Genomic DNA, 23,051 nt, shown 5'->3' on the forward strand with positions numbered 1-23,051 from the left:
ATGGACCTCAGAGCCTCCATCTCCCTTCTACTGCTGCTGCTGATTGGCCTGTCAAAGGCTCTGCCTGTCACGGTAAGACTGCCTGACATAAATTATGTGATAAATTATTGTATTTATGTCTTTATTCCAGTAAGACAGATTCCCGGTTATAAATGAACTGTTACTTGTTCAAACATCTATGTACAGCCTCTAGGTGGCAGAAAACGGTGTACTCAACAAAAATAAAGATTCAGAAAGGAGCAGGGGGTGAGGCGGTAAAGTGTGCAATAAACTTCTTTCTTTATAGCTGTTACCAGATTCAGAAATTTAATGACCAACTCATTATGCATTACTAAAGGTCCTGTGCACTGTCACAGGGTTAATGTACATTACACTTGGTACTATGGTAGTTACATTTTTGTGTGTGACTATTACGGCATTCCACTGATGCAATGGCGTGCAGGCGTAAGGGTCTATTTTCTAAATGAGTTAACCAGGGGCTTGATGTAATTCGTGTCGTAATGGTTAGGGAGTTGGTCTTGGGATGAGAATGCAGGTCTATGTCCTGCATTTGCACTGTAGGAAGTATGTGGGTGGGACGCCTGGCTATTGCCAATGCCCGTCTCTTCAAGATTTTAGGCAGACCATCGACATTTCACATTCCCGTGAAAAAGGACACCAATCAGTTTGAACATTTCCAATGGTGTCAGAATGAAGTCCAGTTGGAGTGCTTCCTGGAACTGTCTAGTTTTTTAAGATGGTGCTCTTTGGTGACAGGCTTGGTTGATTTCAAAAAAGTTTGAGAAATACCAAGGCACTCATCTTCTTTGTAATTAAAATGCCTTTATTTTGTTGGGCATAGCATGATTAAAATACTTTGACGCGTTTCGGCATGAAGCCTTCGTCAGGAAGTGTGCTTAATGGTGTGTTTAATTCAATGACACACCAGTTTAGTTAACAGATGAGTTAGGGAATGGGTGGTCTAATCGATTGAAGCTTCAAGCAGAAGAATTTGAGCAGAACAGAGCATTTTATGAACAAGACCTAGAGACGCGAGGAAATGTATATGGTTTAAATGGCCAGTCTAAAGTCTCGAAAAGACTTGAAGTCATGATAGCCAGGTTATGTGGGATAGCTCCTATATCCGCATCCATTGCCAGAGTGCCTTTGACGAGCCACCTCAAGGGCACTTCAGCCAAGGGGGAGGAAGGGATTGATAAAGGTGGAGATTGAACCTCCAACCCTCGTCTTAAGTCCAACTTCTTAACCATTAGCCCATTAAAACACAGCGTCTTAAGTTTGCTGTTACCAGAATGGCAATGACCGAGTCATAGTGCATTACTAAAGGCCATCTGTTATGTCATAGCAGAGTAATACTATGGTAATTAACCTTTCAATGACTATTACAACGTGCCACTGGCGGTAAGGCGTGCATTATGGGGCTGCAGTCATTAAAAGCATCATGATTAATCATAATCATAATTACTGTATGTGTGCGTCTCTCTGAGCCTGTTGTTTACTTTTGGTTGCCTAGAAGGACAATGATCAGCATGACTTTTCCGAAGATGAGACGGAGGAGGATTATGACCTGACAGAGCAGATTCTGGGAACAAACAATGGTTCGTTTCTAACTGATCAAAACTAAAAAAAACTCAACAAACAGTATTGTGGTTAGCAGATTAACCCCTTGGCGCAGAGCGTCTGTTATTACCTTACTGTCACCTAAATGGTAATGGCCAAGTCTCTGCCTTGTCATAGCAATGTTATTATGATGTAGTTGAGTATTTTCAGCAGATAGTGTATAGGCCAGCCGGCGACCCCATCTGCACTCAGAGGTTAATAATGAGTAAAGTAAAAAAAAAAAAAAAAGAAGAACGAAGAACAAAGGATATGTTGGTTGTAGACCCAATAATGTCTTAATAATTGTAATACACTGGATAGACATTCCTTTTCGTACAGATGATTTGTTTCAATTATAACATACGTGTCATACGTAACACAGCCTCCAAGGAACTTCTACTGGAAGGAGATCTAGTGGTACCCAAAACCAGGAATGCCCTGTCCTGCTTCCAAAACCAATGTCTGTGGAGGAAGTCTGCTGATGGGACGGTGAAAGTGCCATACACAATCAAAAGCTATTTCTGTGAGTCTCTTTAACTGCAAAACCTTCATGTGGTTGTGAATTCTTAAAGGTAGAATATGACATGAAATTACATTACACTTAGCTGACGCTTCTATATCCAAAGGGACTTAGTTATTTAGGTACAGGGTATTGGTTACAGTCACTGGAGCAATGTGGGATTAGGGTCCTTGGGGGGCAATCGCTATTCCGACATAGCGCTATTCTGACATGCTGCTATTCCGACAATTTTTAGGGGTTAGGGTTAGGGTTAAGGTTAGGGTTAAGGTTATGGATGTCGGAATAGCGGCATGTAGGAATAGCGGCGGAAGGTGGAAAACGTGTCGGTATTCCGACAATAGACATTAACGTCGGAATAGCGACATGTCGGAATTGCGCCATGTAACCGGGTCCTTGCTCAAGGGCACTTCAGCCATGGATGAAGGTGCTGGTGAGGGTGGGATTTGAACCTGCAACCCTCTGATCTAAATACCAGCACCTTAACCATTTAGCCATGGCTGCCCCATATGTAGGATTCTACCATGCTGCCCATTCCCAAATGTAATCCTTCATGAGTGTTTACTAAGTAAAATACTAATATTCACTGGTCTCACCAAAGTAGAATAATTTTGTGGCAGGGATGAGGTGGTGCTAAAGCACCAGCCCCTTTGGCCTGCTGGACAAAACATGGCTTTTTTGAAAGCTCTAATTTTAAAGATTTTGGTCACAATACACTGTGGTCCATATTGATGTATGCCAACTACCGGTAGTTGAGTTCAACGGTAAAACTTTAGTAAAGCCCTCTCCAAAAGGCCCATACAGTATCGGTAGCGATGAGCTATCACTCCGGACCTATAACTCACTGTGTACTGTGTCATAATGACAAAGGTTTACTTGGTAGCAACCTACATTACTAAGCTGTTACGTAACTGGTTAGCAACGATGCTTTCGAGAGGCATCCAGAACAGAAGCCTGTTTAATTACAATGGCGCTGTGTGGCAGAAATATTGGAACAAGTTTTGTTTATGAATGTATTATTTCTTCATGTTTCCATGAGAATCAGTCTCCATGCTTTTAAATAAAATATAATGTAATGTTATTTATTTAAACAGTTATGTCTAAATAAAGACAGGTAGAGTTTGTTATAGACGTAATGTCATGACGCAAGCAATGTGTTCCAAAAGAATGCAATGCTGTGATGTAGGGTTTTTTTTATGAGAAATCGTTTTTGCTCTGTTTTCAGCTACCACTGAAAAGAATAAAATGAAAAGGGCCATGGAAGTGTTCCATAAAAAGACATGCATTCGCTTTGTCCCTCACTCGACAGAGACAGCGTACGTTGCCATTGAGAGCAGAGATGGGTAAGTGAATTCACTCTACTGTGTGTGTAGAAAGCGTAAAGTAGGTTGCCAGGTTATCACCAAACCTAATCAAAAGTGAAATAAGGTCTGGAGACCTGCCTATACTGTAAATCCTGTATGGGGTGTGTGGTTTACTATTGACGACGGCTGTTTATTGGGCGTTTATTGGGCGTGAGCTGGAATACAAACCCTTGACTTCTATCATAGCACTCACCAAGGTTTACCTCGAGACCATTTGGTCTGGGGAAAGTTTGGAAATGTGGGTCCTGGATCAACATCATAAGGCCGGCTCCACACTAAAGCGTGGTAAAGTCTGTCTGCTTAGTTTCAGCCGGTATGTTCTTCTACTCTACCTTTCACACCGACAGCGTTGGCGTGCACGGCCAGTCCAGTTCAAACACACAGCCAAAGCTTGTGTGTTTGAATGGGACACTGCCGGCCACTGCCGTCCAAAATCCGCTTTAGTTCTATTTTCCAAATGCAGCGCGGAGCAGAGCCGGCTACCACGCCGCTGACGCCCGCCTACCGCCGGTTGTTGTGTAAGGACAGAAATGTTTCCATGTATTTTCGCCTCTGCCGGTAAAAATTGCTTCCGTCCCGCGATGCTGCACCGCTTTGGTGTGAAAGCGGCCTTATGGTGAAAGACTGTGGGTAGGGGCAAAGCAGCCCCCTATATTACATGCTGTAAAATGTTAGTGCACTTGCTTAAAGGTGCACTGTGTAGGATGGTGGCAATCCAGCCCTGTAACTCACGCTGTCGTTTTCGATCTACCTTAGGTGCTTCTCCTACCTAGGCAGGACAGGTCGCAGACAGGTGTTGTCCCTCAACCAGAGAGGCTGTGTTTGGCATGGTATCATTCAGCATGAGCTTCTTCACGCTCTGGGCTTCCAGCATGAGCAGTCCAGGAGCGACAGAGACAAGTATGTAAGGATCAACTGGCAGTACATCAGGCCAGGTAAGCACCACCAGCCATTTCCTGAACTTTCAAGTGGATACATTAAAAAATAGACACATTCATACAAACAAAGTGATACATGTGACTTCAAGTTGTGTGCTGATATGTGTTTTGCAGAAACCCGTGGCAACTTCGGAAAACGGAACACTAACAACCTGGACATTTCATATGACTACGGCTCTGTAATGCACTATGGGAGGTATGATTTACAAATATGCAAAATTACAGTAAAATATTGCTAGCCTGACTCTGGCCAGACCTGTGTAGTTTCGCACAGCTTCACAAGCACCGCTCACTAGGTCTGGGAGAGTGCCTGTTGGATTAATTTTCAGAAGGCATTTTTATATCGGATTCAGCCAACATTAAACATGTTCATCACTATAATTTACTGAGTCTTGTGTTCGCCATCACTGTACTTTACAGTAGACTGCGCAAAGTCTTTAAAGCCTTCAAAATCAACAGCCTTGGTGAAATGGTTAGGGAGTTGAACTGTAGGGTTACAGGTTCAATCTCAAACCTTACCAACCTCTTCCACCCTCCGTGGCTTAAGTGCCCATGAGCAAAACACCTATTCTCACTCTGCTCCAGGGACTGTAACAGTTGCCCTGGCCAACCGGTAGGGCACTCGTCTACCATGTGGCTGACCCAGGTTCAATTCCCGGCCCGGGTCCTTTGCCGACCCCTCCCCATCTCTCTCCCCATTCGCTTCCTGTCCACCTCTCACACTGTCCACCTCCTCTCACACTGTCCTGTCAAATAAAGTCGAAAAAGACCAAAAAATGAAAAATAAATAAATAACTGTAAGTCGCTTTGGATGAAATGATCGGCGTAAGTAATGTAATAGAGCAACAAAGTCTTTCTGATGAAGTAACAAAGTCTTTCTGATGAACGCCATAGTAACAAAGTCTTTCACACACCTTCAAAATCACCAACATTCATTCTTTCTGCAGATATGCTTTCACCACCAAGAGGGGAGTGGAGACAATCACCCCAATTCCTGATTCCAGCGTCCAAATTGGGCAAAGAAGAGGGATGGCGAAAAGTGACATTCAAAGGATCAACAAGCTATATCAATGTTGCAGGTATGATCACCACTGATTGTTTGTGTGGCAGGGCCTGGTTATGGCCATACATGGTTTTAATTGTACGCAGTGAAGTTTTCAGTGCCAATTCAGCACTGAAAGTGTTAAACCGACACTAGGGTTAAAATTGTGGTGCTAAATTAACACTACAAAACTAGAGAGAGAATACAGGAGAGTCATGGAAAAGTGATGGAATTCATCCAAGGGGGTCATATTGGACTTTTTTTCACCCAGAGTGGGTGTAATGACATTACGGTGCATGCTTTTTGTATGTGAATGAAGCCTAGATTTTGGGTTCATTTTTTGTTCATTTTCATGCACATTAAGATTGTTGAGGATGATAATGTGATAGCCTATATAAAACATTTTGATTGATTGATTGATTGATTGATTGATTGATTGATTGATTGATTGATTGATTGATTGATTGATTGATTGATTGATTGATTGATTGATTGATTGATTGATTGATTGATTGATTGATTGATTGATTGATTGATCATTTTACTGATTGATTGGGAAATTAAAAGGACTCACCAGTGTAATCCATGATTTATTCTCCTGTGCCCAACAGCAAAGAATAAAACTGCTGCCATTCATGAGGAGAACCACCATGACACCAGGATTGTGAAGGCCAACTTTATCAACCCACCAACCAACCATTTGTTGCGCCATCCTGCGCGGCAGCAAATCTGTTCAGCTCCATTGTAAAATGAGAGACACTTTAATTTCCTTTGGCATTAATAAAGTTTACTCTGCTCTACTCTTCTATTGGATTATTTACGATTTTTGATTGAGTGACTGACACATTAACATTACAAAATGTGTGAAATGAAATCCTTTTTTTGGCTTCATTTGCCTAACATTTTGAATCAATAAAATGTGTGAATTGAAATCCTTATCCTTTTTGACTTTGTTATTGAAATAATTTCCCCAAACGGTCAATTTTGAAACAAAATGAAATTGTTACATACAAAAAGTTTACTTATTCATATATTATTGAACTGTGTGTGTATACAAAGAAGCCTGCTATAAAAAAAAAACATGAGAAATGTCAATGCAGGGTTATCTAATTCAGGACACAGGAAGGATTTCTATCAACGCGACAGGCATATGAAATGCATGAGGGACTGGTGTGGCCTCTTTGTGCAAAAGGGACTGTTGGCGAGCCTTTTCACTCATGTGCTGAAAAGATTCAACTACATCATAACAACATGTGATGCTTTGACATAAAAAAAACGTTCTGAAGTAACAGATTAAGAGTTGGTCCTTACAGTCATAAACTAAGGCAAAGAGGTTAAGAATGCCAAGGAAATCCTCTTGCTACACAGTGAATTGTTTGAGCAGTGCTACTTCAACACCACATAAAACCAAATACCCTCAATTGAATCCCATTCTCATATTGTTGAGTTTACACTCATTCTTACAGCAGTGGTTCTCAAGCTTTTTCGAGAGTGCTCCTGTCCTCATTACCAGCCTCTCAACAACCCCATGGCTTGTCCTCATCAGAGCCTCCACTGAGAAACACTAACAGGGCATTCAGGCCGGCCAGAACAGTGCCCGTGCCGGTGCCCGCACCAGAACTTTCCGGTTCACGAACGCTAAAATCTGTGGCGTCAACACGACGTCCGGTTCGCAATTAGGTGCGGGAACGGGCATAGGCACGGTTCTCAGTCGGCCTGAATGCGCTATAAGAGGGTCAAACTAACTCTTCTATTGAGTGCATTCAGGGCACAAGGCCAATATCAAATATCATTAGCAATAGTGATGTTGAATGGGGTTAGGCCCCCCAAAAGATGCTCTATGCTCTGCCTATGTTGACAGCAGGGAAACTTTATGGCTTTCTCCACAGAAGTGTGGTAACACCGAGGCAACATGTCACAAGCAGCAGGAAAGAACAGGTTGAATTGTGCACATACAGTAAGGTTGCCAACGGCCTTTACTGTACACATACAGTAAGGTTGCTAACGTCCTGTACACACATACAGTAAGGTTGTCAACATCCTTTACACACATACAGTAAGGTTGCTAACGTCCTGTACACATACAGTAAGGGCTTCCGCACACCGGCTCCGACAAAGTGCTGAGCACTGCGGAGCTAAAATTCGATTCCATTGTTTTCAATAGAACCACCCACACTGGCGCCGATGTCCGCGGACATTTACCGATGTCGGATAGCAATTAGAGACGAGTTCTATTTTGTCGGCGCCGCCCATTGACTACCAATGCTATGTTCGTGTGAAATTTGGTTTGGGGGTCCGAATTCTGTCGGAAGCAAAAGTGCGCCGCACTTTGTCGGAGCCGGTGTGCAGAAGCCCTAAGGTTGCCAATGTCCTGTACACATACAGTAAGGTTGCCAATGTCCTTTACTGTACACACATACAGTAGGCCGAAGTTTGCCAACGTCCTTTACTGTGCACATACAGTAAGGTTGACAACATCCCAATTTAGGTGGGACATCCCGATCTTTGGATCAATTTGATTCTGTCCCGTTTTCCAATCACATTGGTCCAATACTAACCAATATTGTATGAAGCATTCTGAAGATACCACTAGATAAACTAAAAGTAGTGCAATAATGTTTGTACTCCAGTTTTGCTTTTGCTTTGCTTTATGACAAGTTTTGGAATATGCGGAGCTAGAACAAGATTGTTTCCACTTGGTTACTGGCTGCAGCAGAACGGTGGCAAAATGCTAGGAATCAGAATGAACCGGTCACGCATGCATGCATGTGTCGTACAATTAAATATGTCCCACATTTAAGGTGGAGGAAGTCCTAACATAGGCCTACAGTATCCATGGCCACTCACATGATTACCATCTTGCTCTCACAAGATTTCCGCTCAGCCAGTTCTAGGCTACCCGTAGCCCTTAGCGCTGTAATGAAAGGCATAGTAACACATTCGGAGCACTTCAACTTCGACACATTGATATCTAACTCCTAGTCCTCCTGCAAAAAGGGAGGGGGGAAGGGGGAAACTAGTAGTGAACATATCAATGCGTCAAAGTCAAAGTACTCCAAATGTCTTACTACACCTTTCATTACAGTGCAATTTCTTTATCTAGATAGGAAATTGCCGCGTTTCATTTTGTGCAACAACTTTTGGATCGGTTTATTAGTCATGCAGGGGTGTTTAAATAGGGAACACGTGGAACAATTTTGGTCTCTTCTTACTTAAGGCACCGAGAGAACCTGGCGTCAAAGCTGAGCCAAGCTAATGCTAACGAGTTTGTGCCGCACATGTAGCTGACTGAGGACTCGTCTAAGTCAGTGGACTCATCCTAAGACGAGGCTGGTCGGAAGGAACTTACGTATCTCAGGTCAGAGAAAAACACACTTTATTATTGAAACACGTTGGTGTCACGGGCTTTTACATTAGATGATTTACCACTACCTCAAGATTAACCTTCTTTACTATTTAACCATATTCGTGGAATACCGTCCTGGTCGATGGTAAGTCAAGGCTCCCCCACCATTGTTGTACATTCATGGTGACATCCACAAGCCTTGGTTAGGCAATAGTAGTGTCTTGCAGTATTGGGTAACACCAGTCAAAATAACCAGATATTGTCAAGCCCAGTTTAATAAGTTAACCATGTTACGTCTGGGTTTGTTAAACTTTGTAGTATAGGCACCAGGGTTATTTTTATTGTTGTGTGTTGTTTTTTGTTTCTTAGTTTTTCTATTTATTTTTAATGAAATAAAAGTGTCAAAGGAGCAGAGAAAACTGGAAGAAAAGAATTGTCACAAGCAGGAGTCTATAACTTATACAAAGTAGTATAGATTCTGGTATCTTTTTCCACATATAATAGCAAAAGATTCCCAAGGCAAGGATCATTGTTGTTGCATACAGTACCGGCATATTTTTTACGGAAGTGATATTTGTCATTTTACGTATAGTTAGTGGCTTTGTCCAGTTGTAAAAACACAGCATTATCAATTGATTCAATCACATTTGAAGACTGGAATAATGCGTAATTTAATAAACAATGTTGTCAGATTCGTTGAAGTGAGTGCACAAAGCCTGGTGTGCATTTCTAGAAACCATAGTTGCTAACTTCATTAGCTACTTTGTTGTTTGCAATGTAATTTCCCTTTGGCGACTTCCCATGTTGCTAACTAGCTAACAAATTCGCTTTCAAGAAACACGCCCCAGGTATGTAAATAAAAGACATGGAACAGAGAAGTAGGATGCATATTTGATCAATTTTATTGTTGTTTCAAGAGACATAACAATACAGTATGTAAGAATAATTTAATAATCTGCAACCATGGGATTCTGCTGGTACTTGACTGGGTCAACATCAGCTTGGGACTTCTCTGTTGGAGACATGAACAGACGCTCAGAATAAGGCTCAACAACACATCACCTTACTTATATTTACAATATTTACTACATATTGATTGAACTAAGAAGTCATACTCACAGCATCTATACAGTCTGTTGAGTCTCAGGATGTCATTTCTGGACATTCGCGTCCTCTGTCCAATTTGAACTCTTCGGTTTGGATATGGAGTGATGGTCTCCGCTCCACGCCGTGTGGTGAAGGCATATCTACAGAAGGAATCGTTGTTAGAGATGTTGAAAGATTTCAAATGCATTCACAATTATAAAATAAGTTATTAGAAAATAGATTTTTGCAAATTGAATTGGATGTTTTTTCCCCGCACCTTCCATAGTGCAGCACAGAGCCGTAGTCATATCCAGTTCCCAAGTTGTTAGTGTTCCGCTTCCTGAAGTTGTGACGGGTGTCTGCAAAACACGAATCAACAAAATTCAGTCATACGCCTTACTCCCTTTGAATTTTACATTTGTCTGAATTTCTAAAATGTTTTTGATAATGTCTTCAAAAAATGGCGCTTACTTGACTTGATGTACTGCCAGTTGATCTTCACATACTTGTCTCTGTCACTCCTGGTCTGCTCATGCTGGAAGCCCAGAGCATGAAGAAGCTCATGCTGAATGATGCCATGGACCATACAACCTCTCCTGTTGAGGGACAGCACCTGTCTGCCACCTGTCCTGCCGAGGCTGGAGAAGCACCTGAGATACATCAAAATCAATGATGTTAGTAAGCAGTTTTGCATTAGATACCCAGCCCTTTACCATGTCAGCTCATCAATATGTTGGCATTTTAAGAGTGATGAACATTATTCAAACAATCGCATGGACACATTTGGAGGACCAGGTGAATGAACTGTAGAGTAATGCAGTGATCTAAATGGTATGCAGACATACTTACCCATCTCTGTTCTCAATAGTGATGAAGGCGCGCTGTCTTGATCGGGGAACAAACCTAATGCAGCTTTGCCTGTGGAAGGAGTCCATGGCCCTACTGATTCTGGCCCTTTCATGGGATGCTGAAAAGAACAACAAATATTAGTATGTGTCAAGTACTGGTCTTCACTGTGGACAGACATGTTCAGTCCTATGAGTTGGGAACGTACAATGTGGGTTTGAATTGTGTAAAAATTCAAATGAAGAGACTCACGGAAAGCACGGCTGATTGTGTACGGCACCTCCACCTTCCCACTGCGAGACTTCCTCCACAGACATTGGTTGTTCCAGCAGGCCAGAGCATTTCTGGTTTTTGGTGCCACAAGATCTCCTTCCATAAGGAACTCAGTAGAGGCTAAGTAACAAATGAGGAATTATACATTATTACAAAACATGTATATACGTTTGAATAAATTCATCATTCATTTGAGTTAACATATTAGTAAGTGAATATTAATAGACAGACCGTTGTTAGTGTCCAGAATCTGTGTAGTTAAGTCGTAAACGGGCTCTTCTGGATCAGTTTCCTCATCCTACATCAGAAAATAAACACAGTACAATTAACAGCTAACATTCACAGGTTTACATTGAGAAGAGTTGTGAAAGGTGCATTTATTCCGTACCGCGTAATTGCTTATTTCTGGAGTTTCTGTGGTGGTTACATCTGAATCTTCTGGTTCATCTGAGAAAGCGTGACTTTCATCCTCAGCATCCTCCTCCTATATGGAAGAACACAGTCAAAAGGCCCAGGGGAAAAATAGATGTGAAAATGAGAATGGATGAGAAATGTCCATGTTCATCATCACTTCTCCTCTACGTAGCCAGAAACAAACACAGCACACTCAGCACTCTGTACAGTTGGAGCCACCGGTTTTCCGCCCCCTATATTCTATATGGAGACCATGTGATTTCCATGAGACGTACAAAGTGTTTCGAGCTGAACCTAGGGGTGTAAATCACAGCCTTCATGACGATACGCTACGGTATCGATTTCTTAAATCAGGGATTCGATTTTTTCCCGATACTTAAAAATTCCCCACGATTCGGTTCGATTCGATTTTTTCCCAATTACTTTTCATTTACTTTTGTGTTATGGAGCTAGGGCATTGCACAGGGGCCAGCAATTCGATTCTTTTCGATTCTTAAGAATGCCCCACGATGCGATGCGATTCGATTAAATCGCCGGCCGATACTTCCGATACATCGATACATTTCGATTTTATTTACATCCCTACCTGCGGTCAAGAAAACATGTCACCAACTCAGTAGTGTACTTTAACCATGTTCATCATCATCTGCCCCCCACGTATGTGTTAGCTGCCAAACGTAATGTACATTGGTCATAAAATATTAGTTTAACACTTAGTACATTTTCATGATAAGATCAAATTTGGCAATAGGCAGCACAGTTTCAATGAGCAACATAGTTACAACACCTACTCTGGCCACAATCCTAAGTAGTGCACCTTTAACACTTGCAGTTGTAAGTTGTGAATTGTGAAAAGCTAAGACGTCCTTACCATTGAAGACTCAGAAGTCAGTGTCATGTCGTCGTCGTCTTCTTCATCAGTTTCATCAGGGAAAATGAAACTTTCATCATCAGCATCCTCTTCCTGTGTAAGAACAAAGCCAAACGTTTCAGGGGAAACAGATCAGATGAGAAATGGCCATGTTCATTATCACCTGTTCCCATCATCAGAAACAAACTCTGATCTCTTATCTCAAGTCTAACATTTTCAGTTTTATAAGATGAAAGTTGTGAAAAGTTTGGAAATTCTTACTTCGGGAGGCAGATTGTTTGTCTCTGTGGAAGTAAAGTTGCTGTCGTCGTATTCAAAAGGTTCGGATATAGCAATACCTCCATAATAATCAGCATTCTCTTCCTGCAGAATTAACAGATTGAAGACAAAATGCTCAGGGGAGAATACTCTCATAACTATAAACATAGAAACATATATTTCAAGCAATCTTACCATGACAGGTAGAGCCTGGGACAGGCCAATCAGCAGCAGTAGAAGGGAGATGGAGGCTCTGAGGTCCATGTTGCTTCAGTGTGTGAAGATGCTGTAGATGGCTCCTTCACTGGTGCTCGGTGAGGGAGACCCATCTCACCTGAGCTTTTATACAGTCCTCCACAGGTGTGTCTACCGGGGGATTTGGGTTTGTTGTTGGAGTCAGGTGACTAATGGACATTCTTATGGGTGGACTGGACAACACCTCTCCCTAAAATCAAACAACTTGAAAGATAACTATTTGTTCTAACCTATTTGTAGATAACTATTTGTTCCTTGCATTAAAAGGCGTCAGATACTAGTAACTCATTCTAGTGTTTTAAAATGGATAGCCTCTTTTCACTTCACTGTTCTCCAAACCCGATTTTAAACTTCTCAATGGCAATTCTGCGTCTCAACGGCAGAACGATCACAGACCACAACTACCAAGTATTTCTTTAATTTTTTAAACAACTTGTTACACTGTAACTAAATGATGTAGCCTAGTTTACGGTTGTTCTCGATTGTTTACACACTATTTCTGGTATAGGCTACTTGATACACAATTCTACAATAGGATACAATTCATTTTGCATTCCTGACCGAGACTTGTTTAGGGTAGGACCAAGACATGACTTTTGGGAATACCAGAGAAGTTAATTGCTTGTTTTTGTCATCCAATGCTGAGGATACACAGGTTTTCAACTATTGAATTTCTGGGAGAGTCTATGTTGTAAGTACTGTACATAAGATAGGCCTACCTGACCGGCTTCCCATTTTACGGCTGAAATGCAGCAATGTCTGCTGCTGGGTCTATGGTTTTACTTTAACACGAGCCTGAGATTCTACAAGGATGAAGTTTATTATGCTTACGGATGATGTACCACCATCCTCATCTTAACCTGTGCAAACCTGAACTTCTTTACAGATTTGGGGTTGGGGGTTGGGGATGGGTAACTCCATTGATATTGCTTGAAATCTGAATAATATCCCCATTTCATTTTTTTTCTCCAAGAAATATATTTATATTCCAATCCTTCCATCTACCACAGTATCAACACAGAAACATGGCTTAATACAGCTGTTGCCGTAAGGTTACGACCCAATAAACACCTTTTGGTTTCATGTTGACATCAGGTTCATATGAGGCTTAGCCTGAGCACAATCCCTGGTGCTGAACAATAAAGGCGTTTTAAAAATAAAAATAAAAAAAGAAAGAAAAAAGTCTTGCACACTCCTTTGGATTTTTTTTATTTAAAGGATGACTTCAGTCAATTTCAACATGCAGTTGTAATGCTCACACTACCCTGCACTTGTCAGTACCCGGGTTTTTTTTTTCTTCTTCAGATCCTGGTCATGGGGGCAGCGCTTTGTTTACGTTTCGAAAAAGCATTTTCATTTATTCCCAAAAACATCCAAAAGGTTATACAACATCAGCAGACAACTAGCAAACAGCGGTACCTTTTGGGAAAATATTTGGAGTAGGCCTATGTTCTTTTTTTAAACAAAACGTAAACAAACGCTGCCCCCATTAGAATAGCTCATACCTCGGAAAGGGCTGAGTCGAAAAATGTGGCATCACCGGGTACTGACAAGTCAACCTCTTTTTTTCTCTCTCTTTTTTTCTCTTTTTATTCACTCAATGGCATGATGACGTTTCAACCTTGTGATCTTCCTCAGATTCCTGACATCAGGTTCATACTACACTCTGGCTTTGTCTGTGAACACCACCACTCTGTGCATGATAACATTCACTACAGGTGTCAAAAGAAAATGCACAAGTTCATTCATTGTGTAAGTATAACACTATACATGACATTACGTAATTGTTACACCAGTTACTCCACTTTACTGTGGTAGATGGACTGCATTATTAAGAAATAAAAAAAGATTTTTTTAAAATGCCTGAAATTTGATCCAACCAACTGAATAAGTTGATTACAAAACAGGTACTGTAGTCTAGTTAAGTAACTGCAAGTAATCATTTTAATGTTAGTAACTTGGACCCATGCCAATGTCTGGTTTAGGACCTGCAGGATATGAAGAGCTCTTTTCCAAAATGCTATATATAAATTTAATATTTTTAACAATTGTAAATTGTAGGCTACAGGTATTAAAATTACTTTTAAAGCGTTTTGGAAACGTGCTCTTCATGTCTTCTCTTGATGATCACTAGACAGTGAGGCTGCAGAGTGTTTAAATGGAAATGTGTTTGTAATCTCAAGTTGTTCCACCATTTGAAAAAGGTAAACAACGGGAATGGGGAACATGTGTGTTTCATTTTTCCTTCTACAGTGAAGATTCCAGACACATTGCAAAGCTGGCATGGGGTGCAAGTCAAACCAATTCCTCTCATCTTTACTTCAAGATTCAAGATTCTTTTTAGTGGTCCCGAAGGAAATCTGTCTTGGAAATACATAGCTGCCACATACACACAAAAAACACATGACACCAAAAAACAATCAACAAAACAAAAACACATACATACATACATACATACATACATACATACATACATACATACATACATACATACATACATACATACATACATACATACATAAAGTGCCATCATAGAGATACTTGTTGCTTGGGGCACAAGGCCAGACATCATTGAAGATGAAAACTTTATTCAATATTTTGCAAATATACAATTCAAAGGTAATTATTTCATTTGGAATCGTGACGTTGAATGGAGTTATGTTACTGGTATGACCCGACCATAATACTTCTTATGGGTGGGTCATACCAGGATAGGGTTTGACCATCTTCCGTCCCACATTCCAATCACACTGGTCAATATTTTCATGAAATATGTCTGAAAGCATTCTGATACCTCTGGAAAAACTAGAAGTTGCAAATGGTACTCCCATTTTGCTTTTGCTTTGCTTTATGACAAGTTTCGGAATATGTGGAGCTAGAACAAAATGCTAGGAATCAGAATGAACCCGGCACACATGCATGTGTTGTACAGCTTTGAAAGAATACGTTAGAAAGATAACGTTAGCAGGCCATTCTGTTTAAAACTTATCCCACATTTGAGGGGGTGGAAGTTGGCAGTCCTAATATACAGTATCCACCTCATTACCACGGCCACTCACATGATTACCATCTTGCTCTCACAAGATTTCCACTCTGCCAGTTCTGGTTTGGCTGCCCATAGCCCTTCTGAATGATTTTAGCGCAACTGCAACCAAAATAAAATGGCCCTTGTAACGATGGATAATTAGGTGGAGTTGGAAGTGTGACTGAAGTTCACCAGAGCTGACCTCCTCACCTCCGCAACACAGACAGATGGAGCACAACAACAAATAACGAAATATCCTCAGCCAATCAATAAATACAGTAATATGCCTTTTGCTGCGTAACACCTGAGTCATGGATGGTGGGGTGTGACTACTGCTATGAACTGGGAGTCTGCTATTTACTAGTGTTTGGTTGCCTGCTGCCTTCTGGCCTCGGGAGTATTCAAAAAACATGGTCAAGTGTTAAACCTGGCTAAGTTAGCCTGCAGCATGTCATAAACCCGCTAATACATAGCTTGCAGGCAACATGAAGATCCAAGGATGACTTACGACTACCTCAAGGTTAACTTAACCTACTTTACTATTTAAACATATTCGAATACATCCCTGGTCGCTGGTCTAGGTCCCAGGGTTATTTCTATTGTTGTGTTTTGTTTTTTGTTTCTGAATGTTTTTTAATGAAATAAAATTGTCAAGGGAAAAGAGAAAACTGGAAGAAAATAATTGTTTCAAGTATCTTGAGGTTTGAAAGAGACTCTTACTTATACGCAGTAGTAGGCTATAGATTATGTTAGCTCCACCTATAATAGCGAAAGGTTCCCAAGCCAAGGATCATTGTTGTATACTGTACCAGCCTATTTTTTACGAAAGTTATCTTTGTTTTTGTATGTGCAGTGACCCAAATAGTTAGTGGCTTTGTCTAATATTCCCAACATAGCATAATCAGTTGATCCCATCGCATTTGAAAACTGGAATTATGCATGAACAATGTTGTCAAATTAGTTGAAATGTGTGTACAAAACAAAACCTGGTATGTGAATGAAAGACAGGAGCAGAGAAGTAGGATGCATATTTCATCAATTTATTGTTGTTCCAAGATACATAACAATACAATATGTAAGAATAATTTAATGATCTGCAACCATGGGATTCTGCTGGTACTTGACTTGGTCAACATCAGCTGGGACTTCTCTGTTGGAGACAGGAACAGACGGTCAGAATAAAGCTCAACAACACATCACCTTACTTATATCGCTTTACTTATATTTACAATATTTACTACATATTGTTTGAACTAAGAAGTCATACTCACAACATCTATACAGTCTGTTGAGTCTCAGGATGTCATTTCTGGACATTCGTGACCTCTGTCCAATTTGCACTCTTCGGTTTGGATATGGAGTGATGGTCTCCGCTCCACGCCGTGTGGTGAAGGCATATCTACAGAAGGAATCTTTGTTAGAGATGTTGGAAGATTCTAAATACATTCATTATCATGAAATATCATGAGCCTTCCCTCTTCATTTAGGTCCACCACTTTTCCACTCACCTTTATATTTTTAGATAATCTTTAATCACTTACTTTGAAACATCCTGCTCTTGTTTCTGAAATGCCTTAGTTGCTGGGTCGTGTTTTTGTTTGTTTGTTTGTTTCTGGATATGGTCTGTTTTGTTTTTGGGTTTTCTGTTGTCTTGTTTTGCCCTCTTCCTTCTCTTTCTTTTTCATTCATATGATTTCTTTTACAACCAATGGCATTATCTTGTTATCTTGTAAACTATACTATTGTAGCATGCTGGGAGGAGGGGTAGTTTGGAGAGTAACGTCAGTGAGTGAGTGAGTGAGTGTGTGCGTCTACTATGTGTACTGTTTGTACTCAATTTTGTTTTCTTTTCTATGTTTATACTGTACTGTCAGTAGGACCCCCTCAAAAATGGATGGCATATCTCAAGTCGTTATCCTTGTAATAAATAAATAATAATTGTTTTAAAAAGTTATCAGAAAATCTTTTACCTTCCATAGTGCAGCACAGAGCTGTAGTCATATCCAGTCCCCAGGTTGTTGGTGTTACGTTTCCTGAAGTTGTGACGGCTGTCTGCAAAACACAAATCAACAAAATTCAGTCATAGGCCTTACTCCCTTTGAATTCTACATTTGTCTGAATTTCTAAAATGTTTTTGATGTATCTTCCCATTTCAGTTCAGGAAATGTTGCTTACTTGGCTGGATGTACTGCCAGTTGATCTTCACATACTTGTCTCTGTCACTCCTGGTCTGCTCATGCTGGAAGCCCAGAGCATGAAGAAGCTCATGCTGAATGATGCCATGGACCATACAACCTCTCCTGTTGAGGGACAGCACCTGTCTGCCACCTGTCCTGCCGAGGCTGGAGAAGCACCTGAGATACATCAAAATCAATGATGTTAGTAAGCAATTCAGTTTTGCATTAGGTACCCTGCCCTTTTTAACATCAGCTCATCAATATGTTCGCATTTTAAGAGAGGGATGATGAACATTATTTGAGCACTGGCATAGACACATTTGGAGGGCCAGGTGAATGAATTGTAGAGTAAAACAGTGATCTAAATGGTATGCAGACATACTCACCCGTCTCTGTTCTCAATAGTGATGAAGGCCCGCTGTCTTGATCGGGGAACAAACCTAATGCAGCTTTGCCTGTGGAAGGAGTCCATGGCCCTGCTGATTCTAGCCCTCTCATGGGATGCTGAAAAGAATGACAAATATATGTGTTAAGTACTGGTCTTCACTGTAGACAACATGTTCAGTCCTATGACTTGGGAACGTACAACGTGGGTTTTGTGTAAAAATTCAGATAAAGAGACTCACGGAAAGCACGGCTGATTGTGTACGGCACCTCCACCTTCCCACTGCGAGACTTCCTCCACAGACATTGGTTGTTCCAGCAGGCCAGAGCATTTCTGGTTTTTGGTGCCACAAGATCTCCTTCCATAAGGAACTCAGTAGAGGCTAAGTAACAAATTGATTATACATTATTACAAAACATGTATAGGCCTATACGTTTGAATAAATTCATTCATTCATTTGACTTAACATATTAGTAAGTGAATATTAATAGACCGACCATTGTTAGTGTCCAGAATCTGTGTCGTTAAGTCATAATCGGGCTCTTCTGGATCAGTTTCCTCATCCTACATCAGAAAATAAACAAACAAAGTACAATTAACAGCTAACATTTACAGGTTTACATTGAGAAGAGTTGTGAAAGGTGCATTTATTTCGTACCGCGTAATTGCTTGTCTCTGGAGTTTCTGTGGTGGTTACATCTGAATCTTCTGGTTCATCAGAGAAAGTGTGACTTTCATCCTCAGCATCCTCCTCCTATGTCAGAACACAGTCAAAAGGTCCAGGGGAAGAATAGATGTGAAAATGAGAATAGATGAGAAATGGCCATGTTCATCATCCCTTTTCCTCTACGTAGCCAGAAACAAACACAGCATGCTCAGCACTCTGTACAGTTGGAGCCACTGATTTCCTCCCTATATTCTATATGGAGACCATGTGATTTCCATGAGACCATGTGGTTTCCATGCTGAAAAATATAGTGTATGCTGGTCATACTGGTAAACAGGCCCCTGAATGAGCTGTTTTCACCACCAGCCAAAATGGCTAGTTGATGTAAATACACACGCTCAGTGCACCAAATGGGTCAAAGTGGCTGGTAAATTTGACTCTTCTACCAGCCAAACTGAAATTTGAGCAGCATTTGGCTGTTTGGCTGGTGTTAATCTAGATCCCTAAATATTAATTTATTGTTACTCACAGCTACATAAACTTTAAACATAGAAAGATATATTTCAAGCAGACTTACAGTGACAGGTAGAGCGTGCGACAGGCCAATCAGCAGCAGCAGTAGAAGGGAGATGGAGGCTCTGAGGTCCATGTTGCTTCAGTGTGTGAAGAGGCTGTAGATGGCTCCTTCACTGGTGCTCGGTGAGGGAGACCCATCTCACCTGAGCTTTTATACAGTCCTCCACAGGTGTGTCTACGGGGGATTTGGGTTTGTTGTTGGAGTCAGGTGTCTAATGGACATTCTTATGGGCGGACTGGACAACACTTCTCCCTAAAATCAAACAACTTAAAAGAGAACTATTTGTTCGGAACTATTTGTAGACAACTACTGTATTTGTGTTCTTTGCTTTAGAATGTGCCAGATACTAGTAACTCATTCTAGTGTTTTAAAATGGACAACCTTTTTTTTAAATTCTCAGATTCAAATAGTATACATGATATTTTGGAATTGTTGTCTGTTTGCAAAAAACTTAACACACTACATAATTTGAATCTGTATCAAAAAATGTGAAATAGTATGTCCACAGAATGTGTCAGTAGTTTGGCAAGGTGAAAGGCATTTCTGAGTTCACTTCACCGTTCTCCAAAGCCTATTTTACTTGTCAATGACAGACAATTCTGCGTCTCAACTGCAGAACGAGTGCATATTACAACTACCTCTTTCTTATTTTTTTTTACACATCTTGTTGTACAAATGTGTTCATTTCTCGATTGCTTACATTGCACACAATTTCTGGTACTTGACACCTGATTCTATGATATGATACAATAACACATTGTCAGTTTTCACTGATATTCATTTTGCATCTATGACCAAGAATTGTTTAGGGAAGGACCAAGACATGCCTTTGGGGAAAACCAGAGAAGTAATTGCTTGTTTTTTGTCATCTAATGCTGAGGATGCACAGTAAACAGCTGTCCAACTATTGCATTTCTGGGAGAGGCAATATTGTAAGGGACCGGCTTCCCCCATTACTGCCAAACTACTGAAATGCAGCAATGTCTGCTGCTGGGTGTATGGTTTTACTCTAACACGAGCCTCAGATCCTACATGGAAGAAGTTTATTATGCTTACGGATGATGTAGTACCACCATCCTCAACTGAACCTGTGCCATACTGAACATTTTGACAGATTTTGGGTTGGGGGTGTAATGGGATTTTAAACTGATTTCAATATAACTCCATTGATATTGCTTGAAATCTGAAAAATAGCCCCATTTATTTTTTTTGAGAGGGAGGTTTGGATGCAGGGAGGTAACTTCTCATTAACCTATCTTTCAGTGTGGGAGCCCTTCTAAAGGAAACTAGGGGGCGCTCAGAGAACACTTCACGTAAGGAGGGATCACCATCAAGAATGCCCCAGTTTCTGTTGAGAATCCTCTTGATCTTGTATGACAGTGAGCTGTATTGCGTGGTGAAGAACATTTTTCCAGATTTTCTTTTGCGGTGAGGTTTCTGGAATAAGTCCTTCCTATTTAGTGCTTTTGCTTTACCCAAAGCTGTATGTAGATCTTTTTTCCGGTACCCCTTGTGTTGAAAACGAGAGTACATGTCGTCAGCTTGTACATCAAAGTCAATCTCAGAATCACAGATTCTGCGTATTCTTTGAAATTGGCCGTATGGGATGTTTGTGATGAGACTGTTGGGGTGAAAGCTGTCAGCGTGTAGAATGGTATTCCTATCAGTTACCTTCCTTTTTACTTTGAATGAACGTAAGAATCGGACTGTGGGATGAAAAAGATGGTAGATTGAGATAATGAAAGACTGTTTTTAATTATTTGTTTTGGTTGTGGGTGACACTTTGGTAAATGGTTGGTTGTATTTACCTTGTGTGGTTGGGGAGGGGCGGATTTTCTGTGTCATGTGACCTAGCTCTACCTCCTTACCTGATATACCTTTCACCTGCAATTGTTTGGCATGCCCTGATGAAGACAATGGGTCGAAACGCGTAGGCATGTAGCCAGTATTTAATAAAGGCTTTTTAACTTTAGTAAGCAGTGCCTCAAATAGTGTTTTTTTTTTCATGGATATTTATATTTATATTTATATTTATATTTATATTTATATATTTATATATTTATATTATATAATGTATCAACACAGAACCATGGCTTAATACAGTACAGCTGCTGGTCCTATCAGGGTTACGACCCAATAAACACCTTTTGGTTTCATGGTTGACATCAGATTCACATGAGGCTTAGCCTGAGCACTATTCCTGTAGTTGAACAATGAAGGGATTTTTAAAAAAGGCTTGCACACTCCTTCGGTTTTATATTTAAGCTCTTTTTGACATCAGGTTTGTACTACACCCTGGATTTGTCTGTGAACGCCACCACTCTGTGCAAGATAACATTCACCAGAGGTGTCAAACGTAAACGCAGAAGTTGATTCTTTATGTAAGTTTAACACTAGTACATGATATTATGTAATTGTTACACCAGTTACTCCACTTAATCTACCGAGGTAGATGGACTGCATTATTAATAATAAAAAAAAGGTTTAAAAAATGCCTGAAATTTGATCCAACCAACTCAGAATCAGCTAATTACAAAACAAGTAGGCCTACTGTAGTCTAGTAACTGTAATTACTCAGTGACGTCACCTGTGTTGAAACGAAAGTTGACCTTATATTTCTTCATTGGTCCGAAAATGATCATTTTACGGTTACTAACTTGGACCCATGCCAACTTCTGGTTTAGGACATGCAGAATATGAAGACATCTTTTCCAAAATGGTATACGGTATATCAATTTAATCAGGGGCATCCGCTGACCCAATACTACCCAGGGGCACAGAAACAAAACAAAAAAAACAAAAAAAAACGGTATTACGGTATTATTGTAAGTATCCTAGTGCATGTGCACTATTTTGTGTACATTCTTTACATTACTCCGTATGTTAAACTTGAGCTAAGTTCCAGTGTAGCTTTTTTTGTGAAACTCATACCGGGGAACAGAAGATCAATACCCAGGCCTAGGTAAAATAGGTCTGCCGACGCCCCTGAATTTAATATATTTATAATTGTAAATTGTACAGGTATTAAAATTTATTTTAAAGCATTTTGGAAAAGTGGTCTTCATATCTTTTCTTAATGATCCTTAAAAGTGAGGCTGGTGATCTTCAGAGTGTTTAATGGAAATATGTTGGTGCTCTCAAGTGTTTCCACCATTTGGAAAATGTTAAAAAAAAATAGGTAAAAGGAACACGAGTGTTTTATTTTTCCTTCTACAGTGAAGATTCCAGATACATTGCAAAGATGACATGGGGTGGAAGTCAAATTTGTTCCTCCCCTCTTTACCTGCTGCCTGGGGCACCAGGCCAGACATCATTGTAGATCAAAGCTTTATTCAATATTTTGCAAATGTACAATTCAAATGTCATTATTTCAGTTGTAATCGTAGCCTGGTATGACCCGACCATAATACT

General features: G+C 40.5%; 3 protein-coding genes across 3 annotated transcripts; 1 reads left to right on the forward strand and 2 right to left on the reverse strand.

Annotated features, from left to right (window-relative positions):
* Positions 1-5,513, forward strand: LOC134439984 (hatching enzyme 1.2-like). The gene is made up of 7 exons (XM_063189911.1): positions 1-72; positions 1,514-1,598; positions 1,982-2,122; positions 3,342-3,459; positions 4,237-4,415; positions 4,533-4,614; positions 5,366-5,513. Exons 1-7 carry the CDS (start codon positions 1-3, stop codon positions 5,511-5,513), a joined length of 825 nt encoding a protein of 274 aa, XP_063045981.1.
* Positions 5,514-9,722: 4,209 nt separating this feature from the next.
* LOC134439839 (hatching enzyme 1.2-like) lies at positions 9,723-12,377 on the reverse strand. The gene is made up of 9 exons (XM_063189739.1): positions 12,297-12,377; positions 11,400-11,495; positions 11,243-11,309; positions 10,991-11,131; positions 10,742-10,859; positions 10,364-10,542; positions 10,170-10,251; positions 9,926-10,053; positions 9,723-9,818 (listed from the first exon to the last, which is right to left on the reverse strand). Coding segments are annotated over exons 1-9 (840 nt in total). The 5' UTR covers positions 12,324-12,377; the 3' UTR covers positions 9,723-9,816.
* Positions 12,378-16,873: 4,496 nt separating this feature from the next.
* LOC134439835 (hatching enzyme 1.2-like) lies at positions 16,874-19,712 on the reverse strand. Its single transcript, XM_063189736.1, has 9 exons — positions 19,641-19,712; positions 19,055-19,150; positions 18,894-18,960; positions 18,638-18,778; positions 18,398-18,515; positions 18,010-18,188; positions 17,805-17,886; positions 17,106-17,233; positions 16,874-16,984 (listed from the first exon to the last, which is right to left on the reverse strand). Coding segments are annotated over exons 1-9 (885 nt in total). The 3' UTR covers positions 16,874-16,982.
* Between the last annotated feature and the right edge of the window lie 3,339 nt (positions 19,713-23,051).

Source organism: Engraulis encrasicolus, chromosome 23, assembly GCF_034702125.1.
Source record: "Engraulis encrasicolus isolate BLACKSEA-1 chromosome 23, IST_EnEncr_1.0, whole genome shotgun sequence".
NCBI classification, from domain to species: domain Eukaryota; kingdom Metazoa; phylum Chordata; class Actinopteri; order Clupeiformes; family Engraulidae; genus Engraulis; species Engraulis encrasicolus.

What these genes read in the sequence shown, in the direction of transcription:
- LOC134439984 (XM_063189911.1), top strand. Translation starts at nt 1, where the DNA reads ATGGACCTCAGAGCCTCCATCTCCCTTCTACTGCTGCTGCTGATTGGC. An exon ending in CAAAGGCTCTGCCTGTCACG is followed by an intron (nt 73 to 1,513) that starts GTAAGACTGCCT and finishes TTGGTTGCCTAG; the next exon opens with AAGGACAATGATCAGCATGA. An exon ending in CACAATCAAAAGCTATTTCT is followed by an intron (nt 2,123 to 3,341) that starts GTGAGTCTCTTT and finishes CTCTGTTTTCAG; the next exon opens with CTACCACTGAAAAGAATAAA.
- LOC134439835 (XM_063189736.1), bottom strand. Translation starts at nt 19,712, where the DNA reads ATGGACCTCAGAGCCTCCATCTCCCTTCTACTGCTGCTGCTGATTGGC. An exon ending in ACTATTGAGAACAGAGACGG is followed by an intron (nt 18,189 to 18,397) that starts GTGAGTATGTCT and finishes GATGTATCTCAG; the next exon opens with GTGCTTCTCCAGCCTCGGCA. An exon ending in TCTGTGCTGCACTATGGAAG is followed by an intron (nt 17,234 to 17,804) that starts GTAAAAGATTTT and finishes TTCCTTCTGTAG; the next exon opens with ATATGCCTTCACCACACGGC.
- LOC134439839 (XM_063189739.1), bottom strand. Translation starts at nt 12,323, where the DNA reads ATGACACTGACTTCTGAGTCTTCAATG. An exon ending in TGACTTCTGAGTCTTCAATG is followed by an intron (nt 11,496 to 12,296) that starts GTAAGGACGTCT and finishes TCTTCCATATAG; the next exon opens with GAGGAGGATGCTGAGGATGA. An exon ending in GATTCTGGACACTAACAACG is followed by an intron (nt 11,132 to 11,242) that starts GTCTGTCTATTA and finishes TTTGTTACTTAG; the next exon opens with CCTCTACTGAGTTCCTTATG.